Here is a 26709-nt window from a genome sequence, read left to right as displayed (position 1 = left end):
ACCCATTGAGACAATTTTCTTCAAAAAAAATAATAGTCAAAAATCCTGAATAGTCATCCGCTGTAACTTCTTGGCCCAGATGTCAGTCCATGTCACCCGGGTTTGTGGGGGGCGCGACAGCCTTGAAAGTTAATATGCGGCTCTGCGATGAGTGGCCAATCAACATCGCTTACAACCGCCCGGCCAGTTCGCCCGGGTGTAAGCCAAATACATCACGAGAACATTAATTTCATATAAATTAAAGAGCGCGATCGCATGCAATCTAGAGAAAGCTCAACATTACCTTCAATCTCTCTGAGAACAAACAATCGATTTATGTGCCGTGCGGTTCTATCCTCCCATATACCAGAACCATGACTACTTCTTATATCGACAATGAGACCCCAAGAGAGTGCAGCAAAGACAATTGCGGCTCCTCGGGAATCCCAACCCCTCAAATCTCGCCTCAAATAAGACCAAACCTTCAAATCGATTCTGGAAATGAGCCCCTACAAGCCCAAAGTTCGGGGGCATCGGATTCCAATGTCAATACCGTAGGGTATGAAGGATTTCAATTCTTCAAAGCAGACCCCATGCCTGGACAAAAGGCAACATGGAGCCGGGTGGAGCGCACTCACATGCACCTTAGCCAGAGTGAATTCTATAAGATGGTTCACAAGCGTGCGAATAAAGTCTCAGCCGCGCAGCAGTATCAAAACCTGTCGGATACTCGACGTGCTCACGTGAATCAATTGATCCACGAGCAACGTCGAAACGACCCGTCAAATGAGTGGAGCTGTGTCTATGCTAAAGAGTGTGATAGAGCATCTAAACCCCGCAATGCTCATCGCGACGACTACGAGACTGTCTCCATGGATGTCATTCTTATGAAAAGACCCATGAAGACCAAAGTCTATCCGAGAACACCCATGGGAGATTTGGTTGACCTTGGGGTAACTTTTACTAGACAAGACTCTAACAGACCATCTGCAATTTTGATGCCTCCTGGCTACCAGACAGCCCCACCGTTTGTGCCAGGTCAAATCATTGGCCCGGGTAATGTGGTTCAAGGACCAATGCCACGGCCGGTGTCCGTTACTTCACCCTTTACTAGACTTGATTTGGGACGATCTAGTATCGAAGATCAATACAGAGCTACGCATGGACACACTGTACCCAAAAAGTAAGCAAAAAATCCTAGCCAGCAAACTTGAATTGCCGGATAATATACAACAAGCTTGGATGCCAGTGTTGAAAGAGTAATAGGGAAAACCGAAATATCGACAATCAGTCAATCTGGTCCTCTGAGGAAGTGACCAGTGATGATGATGACGAGTCCATGATATTTGATGAATCTCCATCCGATGTTAGCTCCGACACGGAGCATCCCGATGGCATGGACTGTGAGTGTCAAGAGTCACCATCACACCAAGATCAGGCTACTCCTCGACAGCGCTCTTGTAGCCCTGGTAATCGCGAGGTCCCGGTTGGCTTTGGGCCCCAACATCGTCGGCGGTCAATCAGCCGTAATAGGGAAAGGAAATTGGATAGGTATCATCCTTTGCGCTATTATAATTTAGACATGGTGGCAGCAAAGAACAGCCTTCCCGTTAAGAGGGCCAGGGGCTCCTCGGGAGTGGGAACGGACTCTAATAAAACATGGAAAAAGAAATATCGAATCCAAAGGATCGATGATGAAGAACTACGAAGTCGTCTGCTTGATTGTGAAGCTCGAATTGAGCAGTGGGAGAGGGCTTTTGAGAACCAGACCCGAGTACTGCAGAAAACTATGAAGGATTCTCGTCAGTTACAGCGCCGGAGATCTTTCTGGGATTTCTCCTCGATGCGCCACTGCGGGTGCGATTGCCCGAATACTGGTGGAGTCGGGAATAATCAATAATGTTTAGTTAATTTTGTCCTGGTGATATTAGCTCTGTTGTGATTCTGAAATTGTGTTTGCTTTTCGATTACTGTCATTCATTATCTCCGCATATTATTCAAATCGTGATCTTTATCCCTTTATCCATGCATGTAGCCATTCGGCTTCCCAGGAAAAAGAGAAAGATATACGTGGGATACAGCGATAGGAGAAAAGGGATGAATAGTGGGATATGTGTAGCGAGGAAGAGAGGAGGAGAGGAGGAGAGGAGGGAATCTATGCAGACAAACTGACTCACAAAAGATCTACTTTTAGCAGAAGAAGTAGGACATGGGCAATTTGAGAGTTCAGTTGGTGTTATATTCGGCCGGCTATAGCCAATATGTGGGCGAAATGCTTTACGATACTAGTATTTCCTGGTACTTTGTTTTTGATAGTACCCCGGAAGCATGGCCATACGCTTTTTCAGCCGCATGAATCGACTAGTAAGCGACAGAGAACACCCTTGATGACCTGCAGCTGATCAATGCAGCCTGAAGTGATTCATGCATATAGTTACATATAGACCATGTCTGAGGGTTAAGCTTAAAGCGCATCTTCCATGAATCTTGACAGCTGGTTATGTCATAGTTGGTGCCTTAGAATTCAGGCACAATGCCGATCTTCGGGTTGTCTGCCCCTCCATTTATTTCCCTTCTTTGGCCCGCCCAACTCTCCTCCTCAACCTATTTCCCTTCAGCTTTTTACATCTCAATTACCAAATACCCCCTCAATAATCATTCATCATGTCTCGCACTTTCTTCGTCGGCGGTAACTTCAAGATGTAAGTTACTTTCTCTCTCTATACTACCCCGCGATTCACTTCATTGCCCCTCCTCCATGCCTTCCTCCGCGGACGCGTATCCAGCTTTCCAGAGCATGAATCTGACCAATTCCCAGGAACGGTGTTGTCAAGAGCATCACCGACATCGTCAAGAACCTCAACGACGCCAAGCTCGATGCCTCTACTGAGGTTGTCATCTCTCCCCCCGCTCTCTACCTCACCCTCACCCGCGAGCTGGCCAACAAGCAGATCGGCGTTGCTGCCCAGAACGTCTTCGACAAGCCCAACGGTGCTTTCACCGGTGAGATCAGCGTCGAGCAGCTGAAGGACACCAGCATCGACTGGGTTGTCATCGGTCACAGCGAGCGCCGTGTCATCCTGAAGGAGTCCGACGAGGTACGTACTTTACAAGCTCTATTCTTACACCGGCGGCCCAAAACGGCAGCCGGGGTAGAGAAGGGTGGCCTTGAGCTAACGTATCAAACAACAGTTCATTGCCCGCAAGACCAAGGCCGCTATTGACGGTGGTCTCTCTGTTATCTTCTGCATTGGTGAGACTCTTGAGGTACGTCATTTAGCATTCGCTCGGTTACCCGTTTTTCGTCCCGGTCCCGGTGTGGGTCATCGGGATGGGACCTGCATGAAATACACTCCGCTAACACCCGACTTCTTTGTCATAACAACAGGAGCGTGAGGCCAACAAGACCATTGAGGTCGTCACTCGTCAGCTCAACGCTGCCGCTAAGGAGCTGAGCAAGGAGCAGTGGGCTAAGGTTGTCGTCGCCTACGAGCCCGTCTGGTACGAACACATCTATATCGAACATACTTCCTCTTGCATATAGTTGCTAACTCTTCACTCCAGGGCCATTGGTACCGGCAAGGTCGCTACCACCAAGCAGGCCCAGGAGGTCCACGCCGAGATCCGCAAGTGGCTCGGTGCTACCGTCTCCAAGGAGGCCCAGGACACCGTCCGTATCATCTACGGTGGATCTGTCAGCGAGAAGAACTGCCGCGAGCTCGCTACCCAGCCCGATGTTGACGGTTTCCTTGTTGGCGGTGCCAGCTTGAAGCCTGCTTGTAAGTTGCAATTGATTCGCCCCGTATACTATAAACCCGATACTAATTCTACCTTCAGTCGTCGACATCATCAACGCCCGCATTTAAAGGGTTTATAATACCAGACAGTTTGGCTAAAACATTTAAACGTGATATGTTGTCATGAGAAACTATGTACAATGTTGAGCCGCGAATATTTCCGGTTTGCGGCATATTAAAAAAACCTCCTTCCAACCAATAAGTAATTCGTAGATGTTGGTAAACCAACTTCTAAACTATTTGAACAATAATAATTGAGTAATGAGAATGCAGCGATAGATCCATGTAATGTGTAATGTTCTATCATGATGAATACATCACTGAAACTCCAACCCCGCGCCAGTATGAAGGAGCGCCACCTCCACTCTGCGTTGACCCACTCCCCGGGACGCCGGAGGAAACATTAGGTGACAGGGAGAATGAACCCGGGCCCAGCCCGACACCCGCACTCACCAGGAGCTCTTTGACTCGGCCTTCCCACAGCAGACGCAGATTCCAGGACTGATCGATGCGAAGCTTAATCACTGAATCAGTGGCCTCGCTATTATCACTCTCTGAGCTGGATGCGGGCTCGGGATGAACCGGGTCGGAGAGCAGTGGGGATGCTGGCGGGGAACCGGGCATCGAGGCGGAGAAATCATGCAGGCGCATTTTGCGACGAGCCCATTCAAGATCGTCATCTGCGCGGGCGAAGTTCTTAGTATTGCGCCAGAGTTCAATGCCAGCAACCATCTCGCTTTCCCAACTATAAACATTGAAGCCGAATCGAGAACTGAAGGCGATGTTCGGTGAGGCGCGGAGGGAGTATGTTGTGGACAAAGAGCCGGTGATGGGTGTGAGGGTGAGTGTCAATGTGTATGGGAATGTGGATATTGGCGTTGGGGGACTGGATGAAGATGAAGGCGAAGGTGTGACAGTTGCGGCGGGAAGAGTGCTGAACCGCAGCCCTGTTGACATTCCAATGAGGGAGGAGATCGGGGAGTAATATGCCTCTGCACCAGCAGAGAGAAGTGACAATCGAGGCGGTGCATCGTCGGGAGTGTAGCGAGGGTCAGGGCCGAAGTTCCAAAGACCACGCCAGCCGAAGAGAGCGTTGTCTGTACTGAATAGATACTCATTGCAATATTTTCCCGTATCATGGGATAATTGAGCCAGCATGGAGGCTTGCGGTGCCGACTTTGATAGTGGTGGCCCCTGGGTCGAGCAGACTGCTAGAGACAACTGCATGGTTGGAGACATTCTCCGCAGGAATAGAGCATAAAGGGTAGTTGGCGACGGAAGCTGCAAAGAAGCATGCAAGAGAGTTGCCTTTCGTTGTGCTACCTCTTCCGGCGTTTGATCATCCTTCCGAGGTGATGGAGATCCGTCCTTGAAGCCAGGAATGCTGACTTTGTCTAGGATTGTATCCCAATCCCATGTTTGTATAGGGGCCACTGGCGCATATACCTGGCGATAGCCCAGAGAAATCTTGCGGAGAGGAACTAGTGCGCTCCGGCTAGGAGTATCGTGCAGGGGAACTGTGCTGAAGAGGTATGAGACGGATCCATCGAGCATGCCCCCTGTGCCTAGGGTATAACTGGTCGCAAAATGCGGAGTTGAGAGCGAAGAAGCACGGACACGGAGTCGTTCCGGGTAGAAAAGTCGAGGAGCGCTGTGATTGACACGTTAATATTGGAGTTCATGGCGCATCCCTGAACCAGTGGAAATCGGGAGGATCACTTACATTGCGCGGTTGTTGTGAGGGACAGATAGGAATTGTCGCGATTCCAGTTGGTGGCCTCCGCAAAGGCGAGCTGGATGTAGTCCATGAAATCCAGCATTGTGCCTTGTCGGCCCTCACCCTGGTCGTCTCGCAATTGTAAATAGAAAGAGGAGCGGAAGTGTAGAGGATGGGATGGGATGCGCTGCAGCTGGTTGCCACATCGGGGCTAGTGGGGTCGGATAAGCGCGGCACAATTGTTGATCCGGTTATCAGAAAAAAATGGCCATGGCATTTTAAATGCCACAGGCCCTCCTCCGCAAACTACAAACCACACTTCAACTCCACCAATTTCACAATGCCTCGTTCAAAGCGCGCGCGCGTCGTCCATGAGTCCAAGACGACCAAGAAGGACCACAAGGAGCAGACCCGCCGTCTGTATGCCAACATTCGGGAATGTGTCGAGGAATATGATCATCTGTTCCTCTTTGCGGTGGACAACATGCGGAACACCTACCTGAAGGATGTGCGCGCTGAGTTCTCAGACAGCCGGTATGTGTCGAGGAATCTAGTGGGGCAATATTGCAGATTTGATTTTGTTGTCGAACGGCGCAATCGTCCTGTTATATATGCCAATTCATCTCTTCAACTTTACTAACATAATATCTCCAGTCTCTTCTTCGGCAAGACCAAGGTCATGTCCAAGGCTCTGGGAAGCACCCCCGAGACTGAGGCTGCTCCCAACCTGCACAAGCTTACTCCCTTCCTCACCGGCGCTGTCGGTCTCCTGTTCACCTCCCGCCCCGCCAAGTCAGTCACCGACTATTTCGAGAACTTCCGTCCCCAGGATTTCGCCCGTGCCGGCACCGAGGCCACTCGCTCTTTCTCTATTCCCAACGGCCTGGTCTGCGCTCGGGCTGGCGAGATCCCTGAACACGACGACGAGCCCCTCAGCCACACCATTGAGCCTGCGCTGCGCAAGCTCGGTGTCCCCACCCGCTTGATTAAGGGCAAGGTTATGCTTGAGCTGACCGAGGGCCAAGAGAGTTTCCCCCGTGTGCCGCAAGGGCGACACATTGGATTCCCGCCAGACTACTCTTATGAAGATGTTTGGTGTCACTTCCTCCGAGTTCAAGGTCGACTTGAAGGCGCAATGGGAGCGCGAATCCAACGAGGTGAAGATCCTCGAGCAAGGTGATATGGAGGTGGATGCATAGATGCCGATGCTTTCTGTTCATTTGTCTCTCTCTCTGTCTTCTTCGGCCTCTGTATGGTCGACTAAAAAAAAGATTCTCTGTGGGCATCTTACGGAGTTTTTGGGTTGGCGCTTTCCTTCTCCTTTGAAATATATTGAATATTTTTTTTCTTACACAAATTTCTCCTGGAAGATTGTGATCTCTTCCGATTGATGTGCCTATGACTAGTACTATGGATACCAAATTGGATAAAAAAAATCTCTACATAGAATCTCTGTGACCCCACGTATGAAACTCTTGATACTACTAGTATATTTATCTTCGCTCATTCAACTAGTACCTAGCGAGATGTCTGCTTTTCAGTCATTGCAACGGACCTTACCTGGTCTTACCTGAGCTTCATTGAATTCCACCATTTGAAGAAAAATTGGTTCGACTAAAGTACATACTTACCCCTGCGGAGAGACACAAAGACCCAACTGGACCAAGTAAAAAAAAAGACTGGAACAAACGTAAAAGAGACCAAAGTCCCGAGGGGCCTCAGAACAGATAGAAAACGGGGAATACAGAAACACTTCGTGGGACCACAAGGGTTTGAGACCGACTCCGGCTCATATGTGCGCCTCGGAGCAAGGTAAAGGAGGGGCCCTGGTAATCAAAATAAGAGCAGAGGCGGTTTTCTTCGCGGGTTGGGAACAATCGACATTCTACACTGAACATCTCGAACCGATTTCCCAATGCATCGTTTTAGTTCTCGCCTTACCCCTTTGACCTTGTAAAGAAAGGGACGCACGACAGAGAAATCGGGGATACCCACCAGCATATCGGGGCTGAGAAGGGGAAAAGAATAGCTTCCGTGGGAAAACAAGGAGCTAGGGCATTTAATCGTATCGCCTCCTAGATCGCGGGTCGTCGCGTTCATCATCCTCACGGTGTCGCTTCCGTCCGTAATCCTCTCGGCCGCCATACCTGTCACGCTCACGATCACGATCCCTGTAGCGGTCTCCGCCACGATCGCCGCCACGATCGCCGCCACGGTCTCCGCCACGGTCTCCATTGCGGTCTGACATGCGGTCACGGTCTCTGTAGCGGTCACCGTCGCGGTCACGACGGTCACGGTCAGCGTAGCTATCTCGGGGCCTGACGGGCTCTCGGTTGCTGCCAGTACCGCCACGGTCGAATCTGTCTCCTCCTCCTCTACCACCGTAGCCGCCTCCGAACCCACCACGTCCACCACCACCTGGGCCAGAGGGAGCATTTGGAGGCGGCTGTCCACCGAAGCCATTGCGGCCTCCTTGGTAACCAATTCCACCGCGGGGTCCAAAGCGATCTCCACGGTCACCACCGCGGTCACCGCGGAAGCCTCCCCCACGGAAGCCTCTTCCACCAAAGCCACCTCGGAATCCACCGCCAAAACCACCGGGGCCTGATGGCGCATTGAATCCCATGGGTCGGGCGGGCATAGCCTTCGTGTATCCACGTCCACCGAGGCCACCACCGAAGCGGCGAGGCTTCCAGCCTTTGATTGTGCGACCACGTTCCACATCCACTAGGACTCGTCGATCCTTGATCCGGATTCCATCTGTTTCCTTGTAGGCGGCTGATAACGTGGGCGAACTGTGTTAGCATTGAGCTTTTCTTACCACAGACTGGAAAATTCTTGCTGCGAGTGTAGAGTATATCTGATAGTATTACCTTTCATGTCCTTTTCACGCTCGTAAACGATGAATGCATAGCCCCTAGCGGGTCTCTTTGCAGCCTTTGGCGAGACTGTGTCCTTCACTATGCGAATCTGAGAGTAAAATGTCAGTAATCGCAAATTGGCTGATCGGAGCTCGGGGATAATCACTCGTTCAATGGGGCCGAAGCGGCCGAATTCTCGTTCTAAGTCTGCTTCTTTCACGTCGAAACTGAGTCGCGCAAGGAAAAGGGTCCTGTATGGGTCACCTCGAGCTTGAGGGTCATTTTCGGGGTTGACTATTTGACAGAAATGGCAGTTAGCATTGGGTAGGATATCAGAGAGGGAAACCTTGAGCAGCGCATACAGGTCTTCAGGCCCTCAGTCAGCTGATTGGCAAGCTGCTCCTTTTTCTCAAGCTTCTGGCGCCATTTGCGCTGGATCCAACAGTCCGTAGCATTGTAGGGCACCTCTTCTTCGAACTTCTTGGCCTCGGCAAGGTACTGGGCCACGCCGGAAATGGTGCTTTTCTGGCAGTCCTCGGGCGCGCGATCGGAGGGAGGGATGAATCGAAGGGGCGGCCGCGGCTGGAAGAGGGCCAGCAATGGCGGGGGGAGTTTGTCTGTCATCGAGAGATGCGACTCGTTGCTATCGCTGTGATGTGAAGATGAAGTCCGGAACCTGACAAAGGCGTCAGGAGGGTCGCGTCCTGCGGTAGCAAGGAAGTTATGCGCCATAGACGCCACAGACGGCTCTGGCGCGGGTGGGGTTCACCGCCCACGTGATCTCTGAAAATGTTCCCGGGCAGTTTCCCTGTCGGCGTCAGCAAGCCGTGTAAGTGGGTGAATCTCAAGAACACTTCAGTTACAACGATGCCGGTAAAAGCAATCAAGACGATCTCGTCGGCCAGGGTATGTTTATGGATGAATGGAGGGGATGCAAGCCGGATCTTTGTTGAATGTGAACTGACTGAACCGTGTACAGAATGGCGTCGGTGCCTTCATCTTGCAATGCAAGCGCCTCGACTTCCACTATTGCAACTTTGGCGGAAGCTCCCGGGGCATGCTGTAAGTGAGAGTCATTTAATTGAAATGATACATGTTGCTAACAAGACGGAAACCACTGCAGTTCCTTCCTAACAAAGGATCTTGCTGCCTTTGCCCGTGAACACCCCCAGATCGAAATCCGCGTCTCCCCACGACCAGCAAAGCACCCCGTTATCAAGGGTCACTACATCAATGGCCACGAGAAAGCCATCTGCGTGCGAAACCTTGAGCCCAGCGAAATTATGAAGAAGACCAACATCCTCAAGGAGGCCAACGGCGAGAAGTTGAAGCGCACCAAGAAGCCCGTGACAAGTCTGAACGAGAGTGTACGTGGTATCTGGTCGCCTTACCACGGTGATCTGCGTGGCGTATGAGCTATCTAGCAGGGCGTTTTTCGAGGACTTCATCTCTGGGAGGTAGTGATTGCGGTCACCCGGTTTTGACCCTTTTACACTGCCTTCTACTTCTGTATTATTGAACCGGATCCAGTTTCTTTCTTTGTTCATTTGTCACTCCTACCTCTTTGTCATTTTATGGTGGTCGAACAACACCATTTTGTTTTTGCATCGCCAAGCCAGCCACTATACCAAGTGAAATCAATCTCGAATCTACAATCATAAGGCTTAAATACAGTTCTTGGATCTCAATCACAAAACGTATCTTAGGGTGACAACTTGAAACTGCATAGTAAGCTTGAAATTTTGGCGGCCAAACCTCGGGGATTTGCATAAAAGCACTGCCCAGGCAGTAGTTCAAACTTCAAGTTTCAGTTTGAAGTTGGTTTATATTCCTACCTAGGCAGTATCCAGTAGTAGTAAAATATATTGTGTCTCACCTGGGCATGCCAACCACTGGCAGCTAACGCCGGGCCTCCACTGCACCGGCAGTCATCAGAATACTTCTATATTTACTCGGACGAGTTCAAGTTGAGACAGCAATTGTATTGACTGAGCGGTCAGTTATAGATGTTCGCTGCTTTTACTGCAAAAGAATCCAACCAGGCTGTAAAAATGCCTAATTTGAAACGGACAAGCTCAACCCTGTAGATCATCGACATCCCGGGACAAAGGGCCGCACCACTAGTGGGTTGGAATTAAATGAGCCGGCTGTTTTAAAGTGCGACCTGCCAATTGCAGATCTCGGGGCAAATACCGAATGACGATAACTAGGCCATTGCCATTCTATCTTGCAAACACTGTTTCGACCGTGTTGTTCCGACTCGTGGAAAATGCCCCATATATCAAACCACCCATTGAATGAAGGGCCAGATTTACCTCCACTAAGCCACTATGATAGAAGTGGGCATCTTTTGGAAAGAAGTATAAAGAACACGGATTCTCGGCGACAATCGAAGCTTTAACAGCCCATTCAATTTGAATCCTGATTATATCTGTCACAATGCCTTCCTCTGCTCAGATCGCTTCTGCTCTCGCTGTCCTGGCCTTCGGCTCCGTTGAAGCTGCCATGGGCCCTGCCTTTAGCACAGGTCCTGTCTCGGATAACTCCTGGATTCGCGAGGCTACCTCTACTCTGGTTCTTCCCCAAGCCCCGAGCAACAACCAGGGAGATGCCTCCCTGTGGGTTGGAATGGGAACCTCGAATGGCGACTTGATCCAGGCTATCGCCGACAACTGGCAGTCTGATGCCTGGAGCGTCTATGCCTACACTCTGACCAGTACTAGCGGTTCGTTCTGCGACTACTCTATTCTCTCCCCTAATACTAACCTTGTTTATAGCAAACACTCAGATGCCCGTCCAGGGACCGGCTAAGGATGCCACTGCTGGCCAGCGGGTGACTATGCACTGTATGAATATACTCGAGATGAATGATGGTATAGTTCAAGCCAGCTAACAATTCATATAGACAAGTATGACGACGCGAGCGGAAACTACACTCAGACCGCCCAGATCAACAACAGGACCGTTTCCACTCTTTCCACCAGCTCCGGCCATGCTCAAGGCTGGGGAAGCTCCGTTGAGTGCGCTGAAGAAAACTGCGGCACTGTCGGCGCCCACTGTAAGTTATAAAAAGCAGCATGCCTGTGCGAAATTATGGCTAATACATTCATTTCTAGCGTGGATCAACACCAAGATTATCCTCGACACTGCCGACCCAGACTACATCAACACTATGGGCAAGGGTGAGGGAGTCACTGGCGATATGAAGACCAGCGATGGTGGCAAGACCTGGACTGTCAGCCGTATTGACATTCCCGAGTACAGCTTCTAAGCGTATACCTCTGCGGACTTGAAGTACTCAGGATAGACATATTGAGTGACTGAGGTACCATTTACTGAGGTACCAATTCATACTTGTAACTATACACAATAACTTTGAAGCTCGACTTCGAAATCCCTCGAATCGAAGGGTATTTCTCACTGATTAAGAGTGCTATTGGCTACTTGAGTAGATACTCCCTAGTCTGATCATGTGGAAGACTATTTTAAACTGAAGTAAAAACCCATTCAAATACCAAGAAGTTCTTCACAAGAAACACCTGGAGAATGTTCAAACATGTTACTAAGTAGTACTACCGTACATTTCTATTGAGGCCTATTTTGATAGTATACTACTAGTAGTGCATTCCAAGGTTACTGCGTGCCTTCTAAATTTTAATTTGTTGAAACCGTCCAAATAAAAAATGACTTTTCCCAAGTAAGTTTCTATCTTGTCTTTTGTTCTATGATTTTGAAGCCCTTCAAGGTTGACTTCATATTTCTCAATAGAGATGAGAGACCTACAGCTATGCTACCCACAATACTAGTAAAGAAGTCCGGGCCGAAAATGTGAACGGAATTGTACGAAGCACGATCATTGATTCGAATCCAAGAAGCCCGACCAAGTATTATGCGCACGCAGAGAGAAAAACTCCGACATGCAAAAGAATTATATAGAAGAGAGAAAAAAGGCAAAACGCCATCCATTTCCATGCATAGTGGGTATCGACGTGAGAGAGAATGAAACTAAACTTGAGAGATGATAGCCGAGAGAACAACTCCGACATGCAAGAGAGCGATGCAAGGCATCACAAGAGAGATTTAGAGGTAGATGTGGACCATTGAAGTCGGCGCGCTGACAGATTTGCCGCAGTCAAGAACCTGGCACTTCGAGAACGGTTTTGTCTTGATAGAGCCTTGTGCCTTCTTAGCTTTTGATAAGGATCGGTTGTCAGTGCATTCTCCACAGTAGACCTGTAAAAGATGTATCAGTATGAGAATCGTCTGTGAGATGAGGGGCCAACAAACATGTCCACACTGTTTTGCAACCCAAATCTCTTGCTTCTTGCCTTCTCCGGTACCTAATTCCCAATAGCAGTTGGGGCAAATAGCGACGTCCTCTTCGCCAAGTGTCCGCGTAAAACCTTCCGGCGCAGGGCTCGGTGGCTTGTATTCATTTCGTCGACTTGGGGGTGCTTGCGGCGTTGAACTTCCCATGGGGAATGAAGACATGGCATAGTTGAGTTGACCTAGGTCATCGAGAGAGTCAGGGAGTAATTCCGAGCCAAATATGTAAGACTCAACATCCGGAGCCGGGAATCTAGCCAAACTTCTTCGTCCAAGTAGACTTGGAACTGAGGAAAAGATTGACGAAAGCATACTGTCGTCCATACTGTTGTGCACGGGACGACGTCTCGGATTCGGTGGGGCGAGGTTCGACCTGCGCACGGAGAAAGGGTCTACTCCCCGGGATGGAAGGGGGTGGCGGCGAGTTGTGGAACCGACGAACTGGACTTCCGGGCTGGTGGATGTCCCTCCGGTGGGATTGCTGGTAGGCTCTTCTTCATCCGCCTCAAGATCAACTATGTTCTCCAAGATATCCCTCCCGAATCGCGGGAGTCTCCCGGGATTTGAGTTTCGGCTTTCCGAGCCGCGAGGCAAGATACGTTGCGGGGGTGTTTCGGGCTCCTCTGTAAGGTCAATGACGGCTTCTTCCTGCGCTGGCCTATGGACAGGGCTCCGAAGGTCATATCCATCGCGCGAGGTTCGGATGTGTGGCAATCGAGAAGGGCGAGCACTGGTGATTTCGGGTCTGGGACGAAAGTGATCAAACCAGGATCTTGATGATCCTTCGCTTGATTCCTGCGACATTTCCTGATGTGTTCGCTGTGACCAGGAAACAAGCGATACAGTTAGAAGATTGCTTTCTTTATCAGTTGCCCCGCGGTTTTATGGCTCACCTTGGACCTGGCGCCCACGATCTGGACGCCAGTCTCGTCGTTCATATCAAAGCCAAAGCGCACAGACAAATAATGGGCTGATCAGCTTGGAACAAAGCGTGGAATGGCCATGGAGAGATAAAAGGAGGAGTAAGGTCAACGCCCGGCGGCACCATCGTCACCAGGTCGAGTCTCCCGGGCGGTAGATATTTTGTCACTTACCATAGGGCGGTGACAGCGAAGGCGGTAAGTGAGGATTCACGTGCTTTATCTCACAGCACACGGAAGATAAAAGAAACATAGTAATGTGTGAACTAGTAGTTATACTGCAGCAACAGAGGTTAATTCTCACTGCCAAAAGGCTAGCTTTAGGGAACATCGTTTAATACAAATCCAAAGAGACTCGAGCAGCTACGGACACACCAGTAAAGAAAGCATTGAGGCTTTTTCTTGCATTGAGAGCTGTTGTGAACGCAAAAACCTTATAGAAATTCAGATATCCAGCTCTAAAATTACACATTTTAACAAATGATCATGACTGTGCGAGCACTGTAATCGCGCCGGCTTCATTCAATGCCACAATGCTCTGAGCGTTGGCTCCCCAGGCCACAGCAACTGCGGGAACCGCGCTGCGCAAGGGCTCTGACCAACTCTTCGACGACTTGGTGAATTGCTGGACAGTCAATCCACTTGGGCCACCAGTCAACAAGAATTGACCACTGTAATCCCAGAAGATTGAGTTGACCAGGCTGCCGGTGTCCAGCACCTTGGTTTCCGAAGAGCTGCGCAGGTCCCAGATCGAGACTGTGGTAGATTGCGCAGCGACTGCTGCGAGGAAGGTACCATTCTCGGAGAAGAAGAGAGACTTGACGGGGCCAGACATGGCGAAGTCCGCAGCAGGGGAGCCAGTCTTGACATCAAAGATTTTGATCTGGTTATCAGACCCACCGGCGGCGATGAGGTGGCCATCGGGGTGGAATTGGACGGACAGCAAAGCTGATAAAGTGTGGTTAGCTCTGTTCTTAATATCAAACGAGTGTAAAATGGGGTCAGCGAGTACTCACCTGCATCAGTGAAAATCTGGGTAATGACGGAGTTCGTAGACAGATCGTAGAGCACGTAGCTCTTATCAACACCAACAGAGGCAACAATATCACCAGTAGGGTGGACATCAATAGCAGTCACCTCGCCGGCGTGGGAGGCAAAGCTTGCGACTTCGCTTCCATTCTCAAACACCTTTACGGAACCAGTAGCAGAGGCAACGACCGCCTTATCACCGGCCCATGTGCCACCAGTAACCGGGCCATCTGCCTTCAGAGTCTGCAGGACATTCTTCTGGGAAATGGAGTAGACACCAGCCACGCCATCAGCACTGCCAACCAGGGCCAATTCGCCAGTGGGATTCACGGCCAAGACACGGCCACCGGGGTACAGAGGCTCAGATGCCTCGGTGGGCTTATAGGCAGAGATACCGTCGCTGGTAGCCCAGTTATCGGGAATAGGGCGCTTGCGGCGTGTCTTAGAAAGACTATGAAAGAAACTTGTTAGTGATATTCGACAAGAATCGCAAACCAATTGTTAACGTACGCAGCTTGTGTGTTCTCAACCCGCTCCAAAACAGCCTGGGGAAGACCAGCAGAGTCCACTTGCATGGCCTCGCCACCCGCAGCGGAGCGAGTAGCGCCAACAGTGACCTTTGAAAGGGCATTGCGGGCCTCATCCCGCTCCTTCGTCACCCGCGCGATCACTCGCACGGCAGCATCGTGCTGGTAAAGGGCCGCGCTCAGCTCACGGCGTGTTTGTGCCAAGTTCTGCTGCAGGGTATATGTTTCAAGGGCAAGCGCATCCCACTCTTCTTGGAAGACGCTGAGAAGAGAAGGAATGGAAGTGAGAGTGGGAGGTCGGGGCCGAACGACGCGCTGCGACTGGATATCGATGAGATCTTCGGTGGTAAGCTCCTCGCCGTTCACTGGGTCCTTTCCATGCTCGGAAATGTAAGCCTCGATTAGGCGCTTCTCAAAAACACTGCCTATTAAGGAGTCAGGTGGATGTCAATTGCGCAATACGGGATTGAAAGACCTACCGCTCTTGGGGGAGAGGACAGGCACTTGAGGTGCCTCTCCGGAGACTGTGAAGAGATTGTCAGCGATCAACTCGGCAAGCAAAACACAAGTCGGGCGACTCCAGCAGAATACTCACTTGCGCAGAGCATGATTAATTGGTGTGTGGGTTGAGGATGGGTGGATGGAGAGATCTTAACGCGCAGAGCGGCTCCTTGGGACTTTTCGATGTGTCCCGTTTTGGTTTAGCGTGGCAGGAGCTGTTCGCGGCTGTTCCTCACGCAGCGTGGAAGTTGACCTCTCTGACGCCTCACGATTTGACGATTACAATTTAATCTTCGCCCGGATATGACCCAGTCGTGAAATTCTCCATGGATGTTTCTCGATGATTCACTGCAATTGTTCCACAGAGACTACGGTTTTGAACCTAACCTGGCCTGACCTGACCTGATCGCAGTCAAATCACAGAGCGCCGCGACCATGTCGAAGAACCCGAAGCTTGCCTACGGTACGCCACGATCGCATTACTATATAGAGCCGTGCTCATTCATATCCTAGAGGCAAACGAGCCTGCTTTTCTCTCGAAGCTCCGAGGCCAATACGGAAGCAGTGAAGGTCGCCTGGAGCGACCTGCTATGCGACCTCGCAAAGCCAAGGACCCCAAAGATGAAGAGGACGATGAGCCGGTCTACGTGGATGAGGAAAGCAACGAGGTGATATCTAAAGAGGAATACAAAGCTCTTGTCAAGGGCGATGACCCGACGGACGACACCTCAACAGCCGATAACAAGGACGAATCAAAACCTCAATCTGATACCGCCGCCTCCAAACAGAGCAATTTGACCGAGATTGGAGGTCAGAAAAAGCGAAAGCAAGCGAAGGTGGTGGGCGAGGACAACAAGCCAGAGCCCGAAGAGATGCAACCGAAGGAGACACAACCCAAGACTGCAGCTACGCGGAAACCTAAGAAGGCGAAGAAGATTAAACTCTCCTTTGATGAAGAGTGACTCAGTCGTTCTGGAAATACTATTGCAGCAAGAGAAGGCCCGAAGTCCCCGTACCGTTTCGAGAATCACGATGAATCACGATGAGTCAAAAGGTGGATTGGACTGTACAGCGTCAACAAAGCCATGTCGTAAAAGTACCACTTCATAGAAATAAAGAATAAAATGCCTAGAAAATATATTTATGCACCCACTATGACGTAGATTAGCAAAATCTAGTTTGCTATAATCCCAGGGGATTTCTCTGAAGTAATTTGCGCAGTTGTCGCATTGTCAACGGGCGAGAGGCGGCGGCCGGAACTACTTTGTATTTCTCCATTTCTCAGCAACTTTTTTTTTCTCCGAACCAAGTCGACTTCCCCCACCACTTTCCCCTTCACTGAAGTCACTGAACCCCCGGGCATGCTCAGAACTGATTAAAATGCCCGTGGTTAACGTTCGACGATCTAGTTCGCCTTCAGCGAAAGCCTGAGGACATTCGAAATGTGAGATTCTAGATTCTGCCCCTCCATCCCACTGTGATGTCAGTGCCCTCGGATTCCGATATACTAACTCGCGTGACCAGATTTGCATTTTAGCACACGTCGTAAGTCGACAAATCATGATCAGCTCCCTTATTGAGGGCGAGAAGCAAAACTGATTATTAATGTCTTCTTTTTTCTTCTGAATTGTAGGACCATGGCAAAACTTCATTGACAGACAGTCTGATTGCCACAAATGGCATCATCTCGCCTAAGCTGGCGGGTAAGATCCGCTACCTGGACTCTCGTCCAGACGAGCAGTTGCGAGGTATTACTATGGAGTCTTCGGCCATCTCTCTTTTCTTCTCCATGCTCCGTCGCCCCAGCCCAGAGGCTGCGCCTGTACCAAAGGAGTACCTGATTAACCTGATCGACTCTCCGGGTCACATCGATTTCAGCAGTGAGGTATCTACGGCATCACGACTCTGTGATGGAGCCGTTGTTCTGGTTGATGCTGTTGAGGGAGTATGCAGTCAGACCGTGACGGTGTTGCGGCAGACCTGGGTCGAAAAGCTGAAACCAATCCTTGTCATTAACAAGATGGATCGATTGGTCACGGAACTCATGATGAGCCCAAGCGAGGCCTACTCGCATCTCAGCAGACTATTGGAACAGGTCAATGCCGTCATTGGTAGTTTCTACCAGGGTGAGCGCATGGAGGAGGATCTCCAATGGAGAGAACGCATGGAAGACCGCGCCAATACTTCCTCTGCCAAGGAAAAGTCCAAATCCAAAATTGTGGACGATGAGTCGGCCCAGAGTGTCAGCGAATTCACCGATTTTGAGGAGCGTGACGATGAAGATCTCTATTTCGCCCCTGAGAAGAACAATGTCATCTTTTGCAGTGCGGTTGATGGCTGGGCTTTCACAATCAGGCAGTTTGCTGCGATCTACGAGAAGAAGCTTGGAATCAAACGCACAGTTTTGGAGAAGGTTCTATGGGGTGACTATTATCTGGACCCGAAGACTAAGCGTGTCCTGGGTCAAAAGCATCTGAAAGGCAGGCCCCTGAAGCCTATGTTCGTACAGTTGGTACTCGACAGTGTTTGGGCCGCATACGCTGCCACGACAGGTGGTGATAAAGGGAAAGGGTAGGTTGAAATAAAACAATAATGAAATTCCGGTGCTAACTCGGTGATAGTGATCCGGTATTGCTTGAAAAGATCACGAAGTCTTTGAATATCAACATCCCACCATATGTTCTGCGCTCTCGTGATCCGAAGAATATCATGACCACCTTGTTTTCACAGTGGCTACCCTTGTCAACGGCTGTTCTCGTGTCAGTGATTGAATACCTTCCGAGCCCACCTTCTGCACAAGCTGCCAGGCTTCCGGATCTGATCGAATCATCCCCCGGATCAAAATTTGTCTCAGAAGAGATCAAACAAGCTATGATCAAGTTCAAGACAGAACCCAAGGAGCCTGTCGTTGCATATGTTAGCAAGATGGCCGCTATCCCGGAGAGCGAGCTATCCGCAAGCAACAAGCGTAGCGGTGGGACTATGACCGCGGACGAGGCCAGAGAAATTGCTCGACGCAAGCGAGAAGAGATTGCAAAAATGCAAGCAGAAGCTGGCGCAGGACAAGGAGACGAATTTTCGCGAATGCACTCCGCTTTTGAGAACACGACTCTAATAACAGAAACCGATGAACCTGAGCAGACGGAAGAAAAAGAAGATCCTGAACATCTTATCGGATTTGCCCGCTTGTTCTCGGGAACTTTGTCTGTCGGAGATGAGATCTATGTCCTTCCCCCCCAAATTCTCACCCGCAAGCCCGCACGAGAGTCCAGAGCCAAGAAAGATTACGGTCACCGACCTGTATCTGCTCATGGGCAGAAGTCTAGAACCTCTCAAGTCGGTTCCTGCAGGTGTTGTATTCGGAATTGGTGGTCTCGCTGGCTACGTTCTCAAGACCGGAACCCTTTGCAGTCAGGTCGAGGGAAGCGTCAACTTGGCTGGTATTTCATTGAGCACACCACCTATCGTTCGTGTTGCACTTGAGCCAGCAAACCCCGCAGACCTTGGCAAGATGGTGAACGGTCTGCGTATGCTTGAGCAGAGCGATCCCTGTGCACTGTATGAGGTGCTTCCCAGCGGTGAACATGTCATCGTTACTGCTGGTGAACTGCATTTAGAGCGCTGCGTCAAGGATCTCACTGAGCGCTTCGCTCGCTGCGAAATCCAAACTGGTGAGGCCATCGTCCCCTATCGGGAGACGATTGTGGAATCCCCAGAAATGGCTGCTCCCAAAGACCCCGAAGTGGGCCGCGGAGGCGTCTGTATGGTGTCCGGCTCCAAGCAAATGACTATTCGCTTGAGAGTTGTGCCCTTGCCAGAGGCTGTGACGGAGTTCCTCACAAAACAGGTCGGCACTATCAAGAAGCTCCAATCAGACAAGAGGTCTGCCACTGAAGGCGCAGCTGAAAATGGCCAGCCCACTGAGATTGTGGCTACTGACGCGGCTGATGAGGCCCGCGAAGGTAGCATTCTTTCATTGAATGAATTCCGAACAGAGCTGCAGAGAATATACAAGGAGGCAGGCGAGAGCGAGAAGTTTGGAAATGATCTCATTGATAAAATCATTTCCTTTGGTCCTCGGAGAATCGGCCCCAACATCCTTATTGATGCCACATCAGTCAACACTTGCGATAAATTGTGAGTTACTCTTACCACGTAATTCTTTTCCGGAGAAGCAAATGACTAACATAATTATCTAGCCTTGTGGACGAGCCTAAACACAATGCCAATGAGGCCAATGATCTGCAAGCTCACCTTGTTCGCGATCTCTGCGACAAGATCGCGTATTCCTTCCAGCTGGCCACCGGCCAAGGACCACTCTGCCAGGAGCCGATTCAAGGTATTGCGGTTTTCCTGGAAGACATTTCTGTGCAGGCCAATTCAAACGACGAGCTAGATATGGGTCGTCTAACTGGCGACGCAATCCGACTTGTCCGTGAAGGAATTTCGCAAGGCTTCCTAGACTGGAGCCCGCGCATCATGCTTGCGATGTACAGTTGTGAGATTCAAGCAACGAGTAAGCTCTCTCCCCCTCCACCCTTTTTCTACATCACTAGTTCTAATCAGTGTACCCCAAAACAGCCGAAGTATTGGGTCGTGTCTACGGTGTCATCACTCGTCGCCGTGGCCGTATCATTTCCGAGCTCATGAAAGAAGGAACCCCATTCTTCACAATCATGGCCCTTCTCCCTGTTGCCGAATCATTCGGTTTTGCTGAGGAGATTCGCAAGCGGACTTCTGGCGCAGCCCAGCCGCAATTGATCTTCGCAGGCTTTGAAGCTTTGGACGAAGATCCTTTCTGGGTTCCCGCCACCGAAGAAGAGCTAGAGGATCTGGGTGAATTGGCTGATAAAGAGAATGTTGCGAAGAGGTATATGGATGCAGTGCGCAGCCGGAAGGGTTTGGTTGTGCAGGGGCGAAAGTTGATTGATGCTGAGAAGCAGAAGACACTGAAGAAGTAAACCTTCGATTTCATGTTGCCTCTAACGTGCTAACTTGAAATGTGCTCTATTTTCTTGTTGTGCGGATATATAAAAGTCATACTAGTATATTTTTGGTTCCTCTCAAGTTTGCTAGTAGTACTCAGGGCTAGAACTACTACTACCCGTAATGAAGGTTGTGGTTTCGGGGACCCTTCTGAGGTTTAATTCCGACTACACCCCCCCTTGTCTGTGAGATTTCCGGCTACCCCACAGGGTATTAAAGAAATTATGGTACGACCTAAAGTAATGATTTCCAAAGACTTCCTGGTGCCTAGGTACTACTAGTGATAGTTTGAAATCCAGATCGCTCCTGGCATACTGAATATGCGCTATTCAATTCAATCATGCCCAGGTGAAAGATCTTTATTACAACTAGTAAATGAGCAATTGATATCAGTTTAGCTTTTCTTTCCTTTGGCAAAGGGGACAATTTCTAAGGAGACCCGAGCACTCCTCTCTTTGGTTAAATATTGAATGGATTTATATTGCCATTGACTTCTTTGTTATGATGGTCATATTTTTCGGAACCCGCCTGGTATCAAAACCACAGTTCAATATAGAGGTACCTAGTCCAATACGCCATTTTGATAGATCTGTAACTTTTTACAAGTTCTCTTTGGATCTCGCCATTATACCTGGGTTACACTTTCAACTTAATGTTTGCTGATGGATGAGGCTGAGAGCTTTTCACATTGATATAATCCCACATAGCAGTTTGTACTAGTAGCCCGTGGCGGTTACTAGTGGTTTCCACAACCTATAAATTAAGTGTGTTAGAAACTAAATCCGCCAGAATTTCCTCTAAACTTCATTCTAAGAAGTACCTATCACCCAGATTTCAATACTATCAGGCGACCAATGGCGACCTGTTACCCCCCCCTCGTCGTCAATCAAAACGGCGCAGCAAGTCTTGTCCCGAAAGTAAGGAAGCCGCTCTTTCTGCCCCCAATGACACCGGCAATCCTCCTCCCACAACTGATTGTTTGATTACAGGAATGGCGAAGTAAGTTATTGATTCTCTCTAGATTTTGTCTCGATATTGATTAAAGATAACAGCCTTTGGGGAACTGATAGTTTCACTGATGTCACACTCAAGTTTGGGGATGATGGTACCCTTCCAGTACACAGAGTGGTTCTTGCCAGCCAATCTGCCTACTTTCAGAACCTGTGGCTCGGGAATAACTGGAAAGTATGGCGTTCTATGTCCTGCAGAATGCAAGCTCTCTAATATAATATCTTACAGGAAAGCGGGGAAGAAATTATATCCCTAAAAGAAGACGATCCACATGCCATGATTGCGATGATGAAGTTCTTCTATAAAAAGGAGTACTTTCCGTCTAAGGACGGTGTCACAAGCCCCCTCCATTTTGTCGCTATGGTCTATCAAGTCGCAGATAAATATCTCGTGCCACAACTAAAGGAGCAGTCCCTAGAAAGATTCAGATCCCTGCTAACAAGCGACTGGGATCTCAATGACCCCAGTGACCTCGATGGTTTCCTAAGTGCCACAGCAGTCATCTACGAGAGCACACCGCAGAGTGATCGCGGGCTTCGAGATAGTGGTTGACATGGCTTTTCAAGATCTTAATACTCTTGGGGAAAGGAAGGGCTTCCAAGAACTTCTACATGATACCACAGGGTTCGCCGCAAATTTAGTCTTGAAGATAGCTAAATATCGCGTTCAAGGGCTGTGTACAAGCTGTACATGGGTTGACCCTTGCTTATGTTTTTCAGTCTTTCCAGAGAATGTAGTCGACTGCTTTTTCTGTGGAAAGAAGCTGACGCTTGTCCGTCGTCAAGAAGATTGAGCCGACTCTCCTATTTTGAACGCCAATCAATCAGTTTTAGTATGCGCTAGTCCCCAGACACCCAATACGTAGTACTAGTACTAGTAAAATATGACTTTTGTCAACCAGCGCTGTAATAAGATGCATGGTACAAGAGATGTATTCAATGCCTGGTCTAGTATACAAGAAAGCATTCAGATCTCTTTCTCTTAAATAACAACTTGAATATCCATTTATTCTCTCTGTATTACATGCTACCCTCCCTGGTGGCTATGTCTAGCTTACAGATTTATACCGGTTGGGGTGTTCTCTCTGACATTCATTTCTTTCATCGGTAACTTCTGGGGTAGCTTTAACTGGTAAAAGAGAGAGGTAGGTTATTAAAGGGTCTTACCAGCACCAAATAATCTTAAAAAAAGCGCTATTGCCGCTCCTAATAAAGACAGCTTACTGCTTAGCTGAAAAGATATTCACCCGGCACAACCACAACCAACACCTGATAAAGAACCGATGTAATCCCCCTTTTTTGTGTTTCTTTTGATCAAGAGACAGTCAATTTCTAAAAGAGGGTAGTATATAGCCAGGGTTTTGCTCTAACTACTAGTAGCGTTAGAATAATATGTAGAATATAACAACTTACACATATCTAAAGCCTGACGTACACAGGTTTGAAAGCAATTCAGCTCCTTTCAAGATTTTCCTCGGATAATCACTTCTGGGTGTTTTCTCCAAGGGCTACTGCTCACTGCTCCTGGTCAGTTTTTGCTCTCTGGTAATCTTTTTATCTGGTATTCCCCTATTTTGGCATCTTTTAGTGAATGTTTCTATATATAATATTAGCAAGTCTTTGGCTGGTCAGATTCTCGAAAACCACAGCTCAACTTAGATACTCCCGAGGTCGTACCTAGTCCAATATTCTATTTCGATAGATATCCAATTTTGTGCTGATTAAGGCTTCTCGCCCCTATACCGGATCCGCCCTTTTAGCGTTATGTTCTATGGGTGAGGCTGGGAACTTTTTACAGCAATGTGATCCAACGGAGCTGGTTGTAGCCCTACGCGATTGCAGTGTGAATTGAATGTCTCATGCTAGAAAACCAAATGTGCCCGAGTCCCCACTCATCTTCAGTCAACTTCACGTAACTTCATTCTAGGACGTGTTTCCTCTGATTTTCCTACATTCAGTCCCATCGATCAATACTGTCACGCATACTAGGATCGTGCAGCTTGTTGCAGAGGTGCAGGTGCACTCTGAAACAGACCATTATGCAGCGTTCTCGAAGCCGGCACCCTGATTTTCCTGGCCTTATTGGCCCTTTTAGCGATGAAAATGATCCTGATTCCTTGACTGCGGGGGTGGGGGAGTAGTAAGTCATTAATTCCTCCAAGAATCCAGTCGGTCCCTATATTGATCAAAGAAAACAGTCTCTGCAACCCTGGAGATTATAAGCCCGCTAACATGTCTCACAGGAAAGTGGAGACAAAATCATCTACCTGAAGGAAGACGACCCCAAGGCCATGATGGCTATGATCAAGTTTCTCTACAGAAGAGAGTACTTTCCTACCAAAGACGCACTTGACAGTCCCCTCGAGTTTCTCGCCTCCGTCTACGAAGTTGCCGATAAGTACCTGGTCCACCAACTCAAAAAGGACTCCCTCGAGCACTTCAGATCCATTCTGAAGGAGAACTGGGACGCAGACGAATTCCTCCGTGTTATCCCATTCGTCTATCAAAGCAGCCCCCAGACAGACCGTGGACTCCGGGACCTGATGGTCCACGCAGCTTGTGCTCGTACTGAGGAGCTTACGAAGAGCGAGGGATACCAAAAGCTTGACACGGTCGAGTTCACTAGAGATGTGATCTCGAGGATTGGCGGATACCACCACGCCAAAGTATGCCTAAGCTGTGGGCTGTTCTTTGAAAAGGACGCCCAAGCCGATACTTGCCATCAATGCAGCATTGAGCTGTATTTTATTGATGTTCATAAAGCGTGAGCGGAGTTATTGTCAAGCGGAGTGTTCCGGGGTGAAGTTTCCTATCTATTGATACCTTAATGCTTTGATTTTTACTACTGCAATATGATCTCTATTAAAATGCAAATTTGTAGTATCTTACGCTATAGTCAGTAAGATTCTTCATTGCTCAAAGCTTCGGTAGACTACTGGTATTTAAGCAACTATATGTTGGTCAATGCGGCATTTAGCAAGACATACTAGTATATCTTAAAAAATACCGCGGAATCACCGACTTCTTCCAACATACTGAATTTGACAAATTCAAGTTGACGACTGTATGTTGAAACCCCTCTGATTTGGCGTGGGATCACTAGGCCAGGATCTCAGATATCCTTGAAAGAGATAGCTTGGAAAGCACCAAGCAAGGTATGGTTTTAAAGAAAGGCAAGTTACTAGAAGGTTGAATGGTAGTAGGATATTAGTAAATGTGATATATTCAGAAAGAAAGGCTATCTGATTTACATGTCGACTCAACTCAACTAAATAACAGTCAAGAACAGATATATACTACGTCGCCAGGGCAGATATAGTTATAACAACTCATTAGCAGAATTACAAGAATGTAACCCCCTTATCAATTACTCTCCAGCCAAAAGTCAGACAGGGAACAGTAGGAGAGGGTACGCAAGGATGAGAGTCCCGCGCCGAAAACTTCAATCTTCCTCGCATGACAAACACAGCCCGACATTGAGTGTCTCGACCATGTATACTTAGGAGGTGTGGTTGGTGTAAAAGAAAAGCACTGTCAAGGGGGAAAAAGGCCAAGGGATCCTATCCTGGATTGAAAACCGAGAAAGAGAGAAACGAAAAAGAAATAGAAGAGCTATGAAGAATAATTTGCATGCTGCGTTAGAAGAAGAAAGACGAAAATATTTTCATTTCTCGTTTTATGGGTATCATGAAGTTGCAGGGATGTTTCAATCCCCGCTGGTAATAGATTCGCGATATTCCTCAGCCGCGAGTCGTATCATTCCGGGATAAGCGGCAATCGCGAAGGACTCCGCATGGGATGCTTTCCGTGGGTGGCGTAGCACGGACGGGAGCCTAAAACATATCACCCGGGTGCAGGTGCGGGTGTGCGTTCAAATTCTGAGCCCAAGGCTCGGTGGGAACCCGGGTGTATGACGGTACCCAGATAGCGGGTAGGATATCGGGAGTTGGTATCACGGCTGTGGCAGCTCGGCTCTCAGCTAGAGTCTGCATGTAATTCGGAAGAGCCAAAGGCCTCCTCTTGCTCGAGCGCGTCGGAAGGATGAGCGTGCTGGCCAAACGCCGTGAAAGCGATAGGCGGTAAGGTAAGATAGGATAACCGTTCCTCAGTAAGGGCGAGCAACCTTTCTCTGCTCCCCGGCTCCAGTGACAGGATCCCTCATCTCCTTCCAGCTAACGGGGAACATCATGTTGCCAGCCTCGCTGCGAGCCATGACGACGCCGAGGTCGTTGCGTGCGGTAGTGAGGTAGTAGGAAGTTTGATCACCGAGTGAGAGAACACAGCCACGGACAATATCTCCGACGCGGAACATTTCTTCCATGACGACGCGGTCCTTCTCGACGGCTCGCACGTCCTCTTTGCGGATTATGGCTTGGAAACGCAGCTCGTCAGTGCTGCTGTGGTTTTCGGGATTCGCGGCCGAGGTAAGGATAGAGGCGATGTTGTCGTTATCTGAAGCTGCCTTGGTGAGGTCGGCATTGGGGGCGGATGTCTCGTCTAGGACGACGAGGATGGAGACGGCGGCTTGACGCTTTTGCACACGGGTGACCCGTGCAAGAACGATTGAATCGACCGCGGGGAGGGTGTTGTATCTGGGCTTTGATTTTGCGAACGCGGCAGCTGGGGAGGATTGAGCTGCAGTAGAGAGTATCCGTGTAACTCGAAGAGTGGCTTTTGATTGTGTGTTGGGCTGGGCGGGATCCAGGATGACAGGGCCAGCGATGGAAGCGAAGATATTCGTTTGTTGGATGTGGGTGCCGGGGCCGGCGGCATATGTGTTGGCAGAGCCCAGGCGTTGACCGGGGATGGCCAATGACGGAAGTGAAGTTGCCATTGTATTCGTTATTGGCCCTTTAGGGCAGGTCTATTCAAGATGGTGGAGAGGTGGAGGTTTCTTCCATGGATTTTTTTTCGGGGAAGAGGGAAGCTCCCTCCGGAAGAAAGATTCTCCAGTACCGCAGTATAGAAACAGCAAACGGATATATTAGGAAGGCACGATGGACTAGGTAGCAGGACAACAACAAACGCAAAAAAGAGAAGGAGGGAAAAGAAACAA

The 26709-nt window shown here is 49.3% G+C and overlaps 14 protein-coding genes across 14 annotated transcripts; 9 read left to right on the top strand and 5 right to left on the bottom strand.

The window, feature by feature from the left end:
- Nucleotides 1-353: 353 nt before the first annotated feature.
- On the top strand, nucleotides 354-1879 carry N7509_005522 (uncharacterized protein; the record flags this gene model as incomplete). The annotated part of the gene is made up of 2 exons (XM_056630159.1): nucleotides 354-1162; nucleotides 1246-1879. 2 exons carry the CDS (start codon nucleotides 354-356, stop codon nucleotides 1877-1879), a joined length of 1443 nt encoding a protein of 480 aa, XP_056489461.1.
- Nucleotides 1880-2643: 764 nt separating this feature from the next.
- N7509_005521 (triose-phosphate isomerase TPI1) lies at nucleotides 2644-3845 on the top strand (the record flags this gene model as incomplete). Its single annotated transcript, XM_056630158.1, has 6 exons — nucleotides 2644-2681; nucleotides 2798-3077; nucleotides 3172-3246; nucleotides 3368-3480; nucleotides 3544-3758; nucleotides 3817-3845. The coding sequence occupies 6 exons, from the start codon at nucleotides 2644-2646 to the stop codon at nucleotides 3843-3845; spliced, it is 750 nt and encodes a 249-aa protein (XP_056489460.1).
- A 234-nt stretch (nucleotides 3846-4079) lies between these two features.
- N7509_005520 (mitochondrial distribution and morphology protein 10) lies at nucleotides 4080-5596 on the bottom strand (the record flags this gene model as incomplete). Its single annotated transcript, XM_056630157.1, has 2 exons — nucleotides 4080-5427; nucleotides 5496-5596. 2 exons carry the CDS (start codon nucleotides 5594-5596, stop codon nucleotides 4080-4082), a joined length of 1449 nt encoding a protein of 482 aa, XP_056489459.1.
- A 237-nt stretch (nucleotides 5597-5833) lies between these two features.
- On the top strand, nucleotides 5834-6692 carry N7509_005519 (ribosome assembly factor MRT4; the record flags this gene model as incomplete). Its single annotated transcript, XM_056630156.1, has 3 exons — nucleotides 5834-6027; nucleotides 6148-6490; nucleotides 6519-6692. The coding sequence occupies 3 exons, from the start codon at nucleotides 5834-5836 to the stop codon at nucleotides 6690-6692; spliced, it is 711 nt and encodes a 236-aa protein (XP_056489458.1).
- An 860-nt stretch (nucleotides 6693-7552) lies between these two features.
- Nucleotides 7553-9086, bottom strand: N7509_005518 (U1 small nuclear ribonucleoprotein 70 kDa; the record flags this gene model as incomplete). Its single annotated transcript, XM_056630155.1, has 3 exons — nucleotides 7553-8271; nucleotides 8367-8648; nucleotides 8717-9086. 3 exons carry the CDS (start codon nucleotides 9084-9086, stop codon nucleotides 7553-7555), a joined length of 1371 nt encoding a protein of 456 aa, XP_056489457.1.
- A 57-nt stretch (nucleotides 9087-9143) lies between these two features.
- N7509_005517 (mitochondrial 54S ribosomal mL43 domain-containing protein) lies at nucleotides 9144-9769 on the top strand (the record flags this gene model as incomplete). The annotated part of the gene is made up of 3 exons (XM_056630154.1): nucleotides 9144-9260; nucleotides 9334-9416; nucleotides 9478-9769. The coding sequence occupies 3 exons, from the start codon at nucleotides 9144-9146 to the stop codon at nucleotides 9767-9769; spliced, it is 492 nt and encodes a 163-aa protein (XP_056489456.1).
- A 1024-nt stretch (nucleotides 9770-10793) lies between these two features.
- Nucleotides 10794-11625, top strand: N7509_005516 (uncharacterized protein; the record flags this gene model as incomplete). The annotated part of the gene is made up of 4 exons (XM_056630153.1): nucleotides 10794-11079; nucleotides 11132-11200; nucleotides 11260-11412; nucleotides 11471-11625. 4 exons carry the CDS (start codon nucleotides 10794-10796, stop codon nucleotides 11623-11625), a joined length of 663 nt encoding a protein of 220 aa, XP_056489455.1.
- An 809-nt stretch (nucleotides 11626-12434) lies between these two features.
- N7509_005515 (putative RING finger domain protein) lies at nucleotides 12435-13484 on the bottom strand (the record flags this gene model as incomplete). The annotated part of the gene is made up of 2 exons (XM_056630152.1): nucleotides 12435-12587; nucleotides 12642-13484. 2 exons carry the CDS (start codon nucleotides 13482-13484, stop codon nucleotides 12435-12437), a joined length of 996 nt encoding a protein of 331 aa, XP_056489454.1.
- A 600-nt stretch (nucleotides 13485-14084) lies between these two features.
- N7509_005514 (WD repeat PRP19 family protein) lies at nucleotides 14085-15764 on the bottom strand (the record flags this gene model as incomplete). Its single annotated transcript, XM_056630151.1, has 5 exons — nucleotides 14085-14548; nucleotides 14617-15080; nucleotides 15140-15581; nucleotides 15636-15680; nucleotides 15752-15764. 5 exons carry the CDS (start codon nucleotides 15762-15764, stop codon nucleotides 14085-14087), a joined length of 1428 nt encoding a protein of 475 aa, XP_056489453.1.
- A 328-nt stretch (nucleotides 15765-16092) lies between these two features.
- Nucleotides 16093-16619, top strand: N7509_005513 (DUF4604 domain-containing protein; the record flags this gene model as incomplete). Its single annotated transcript, XM_056630150.1, has 2 exons — nucleotides 16093-16120; nucleotides 16171-16619. The coding sequence occupies 2 exons, from the start codon at nucleotides 16093-16095 to the stop codon at nucleotides 16617-16619; spliced, it is 477 nt and encodes a 158-aa protein (XP_056489452.1).
- A 418-nt stretch (nucleotides 16620-17037) lies between these two features.
- Nucleotides 17038-20618, top strand: N7509_005512 (GTPase RIA1; the record flags this gene model as incomplete). Its single annotated transcript, XM_056630149.1, has 7 exons — nucleotides 17038-17065; nucleotides 17114-17202; nucleotides 17291-18228; nucleotides 18279-18946; nucleotides 19008-19794; nucleotides 19857-20173; nucleotides 20224-20618. 7 exons carry the CDS (start codon nucleotides 17038-17040, stop codon nucleotides 20616-20618), a joined length of 3222 nt encoding a protein of 1073 aa, XP_056489451.1.
- Nucleotides 20619-21634: 1016 nt separating this feature from the next.
- On the top strand, nucleotides 21635-22206 carry N7509_005511 (BTB/POZ domain-containing protein; the record flags this gene model as incomplete). Its single annotated transcript, XM_056630148.1, has 3 exons — nucleotides 21635-21642; nucleotides 21696-21828; nucleotides 21883-22206. The coding sequence occupies 3 exons, from the start codon at nucleotides 21635-21637 to the stop codon at nucleotides 22204-22206; spliced, it is 465 nt and encodes a 154-aa protein (XP_056489450.1).
- Nucleotides 22207-23947: 1741 nt separating this feature from the next.
- Nucleotides 23948-24421, top strand: N7509_005510 (uncharacterized protein; the record flags this gene model as incomplete). The annotated part of the gene is made up of 1 exon (XM_056630147.1): nucleotides 23948-24421. The coding sequence occupies one exon, from the start codon at nucleotides 23948-23950 to the stop codon at nucleotides 24419-24421; it is 474 nt and encodes a 157-aa protein (XP_056489449.1).
- Nucleotides 24422-25758: 1337 nt separating this feature from the next.
- N7509_005509 (exosome non-catalytic core subunit CSL4) lies at nucleotides 25759-26487 on the bottom strand (the record flags this gene model as incomplete). Its single annotated transcript, XM_056630146.1, has 1 exon — nucleotides 25759-26487. The coding sequence occupies one exon, from the start codon at nucleotides 26485-26487 to the stop codon at nucleotides 25759-25761; it is 729 nt and encodes a 242-aa protein (XP_056489448.1).
- Between the last annotated feature and the right edge of the window lie 222 nt (nucleotides 26488-26709).

The sequence above is a fragment of the Penicillium cosmopolitanum genome (genome assembly GCF_028827165.1).
Source record: "Penicillium cosmopolitanum strain IBT 29677 chromosome Unknown utg000006l:49.0-5199605.0:1.0-5204138.0, whole genome shotgun sequence".
Lineage (NCBI taxonomy): Eukaryota > Fungi > Ascomycota > Eurotiomycetes > Eurotiales > Aspergillaceae > Penicillium > Penicillium cosmopolitanum.
Note: the sequence above shows the minus strand (reverse complement) of the source record. Positions and strands in the feature narration are given on the sequence as shown.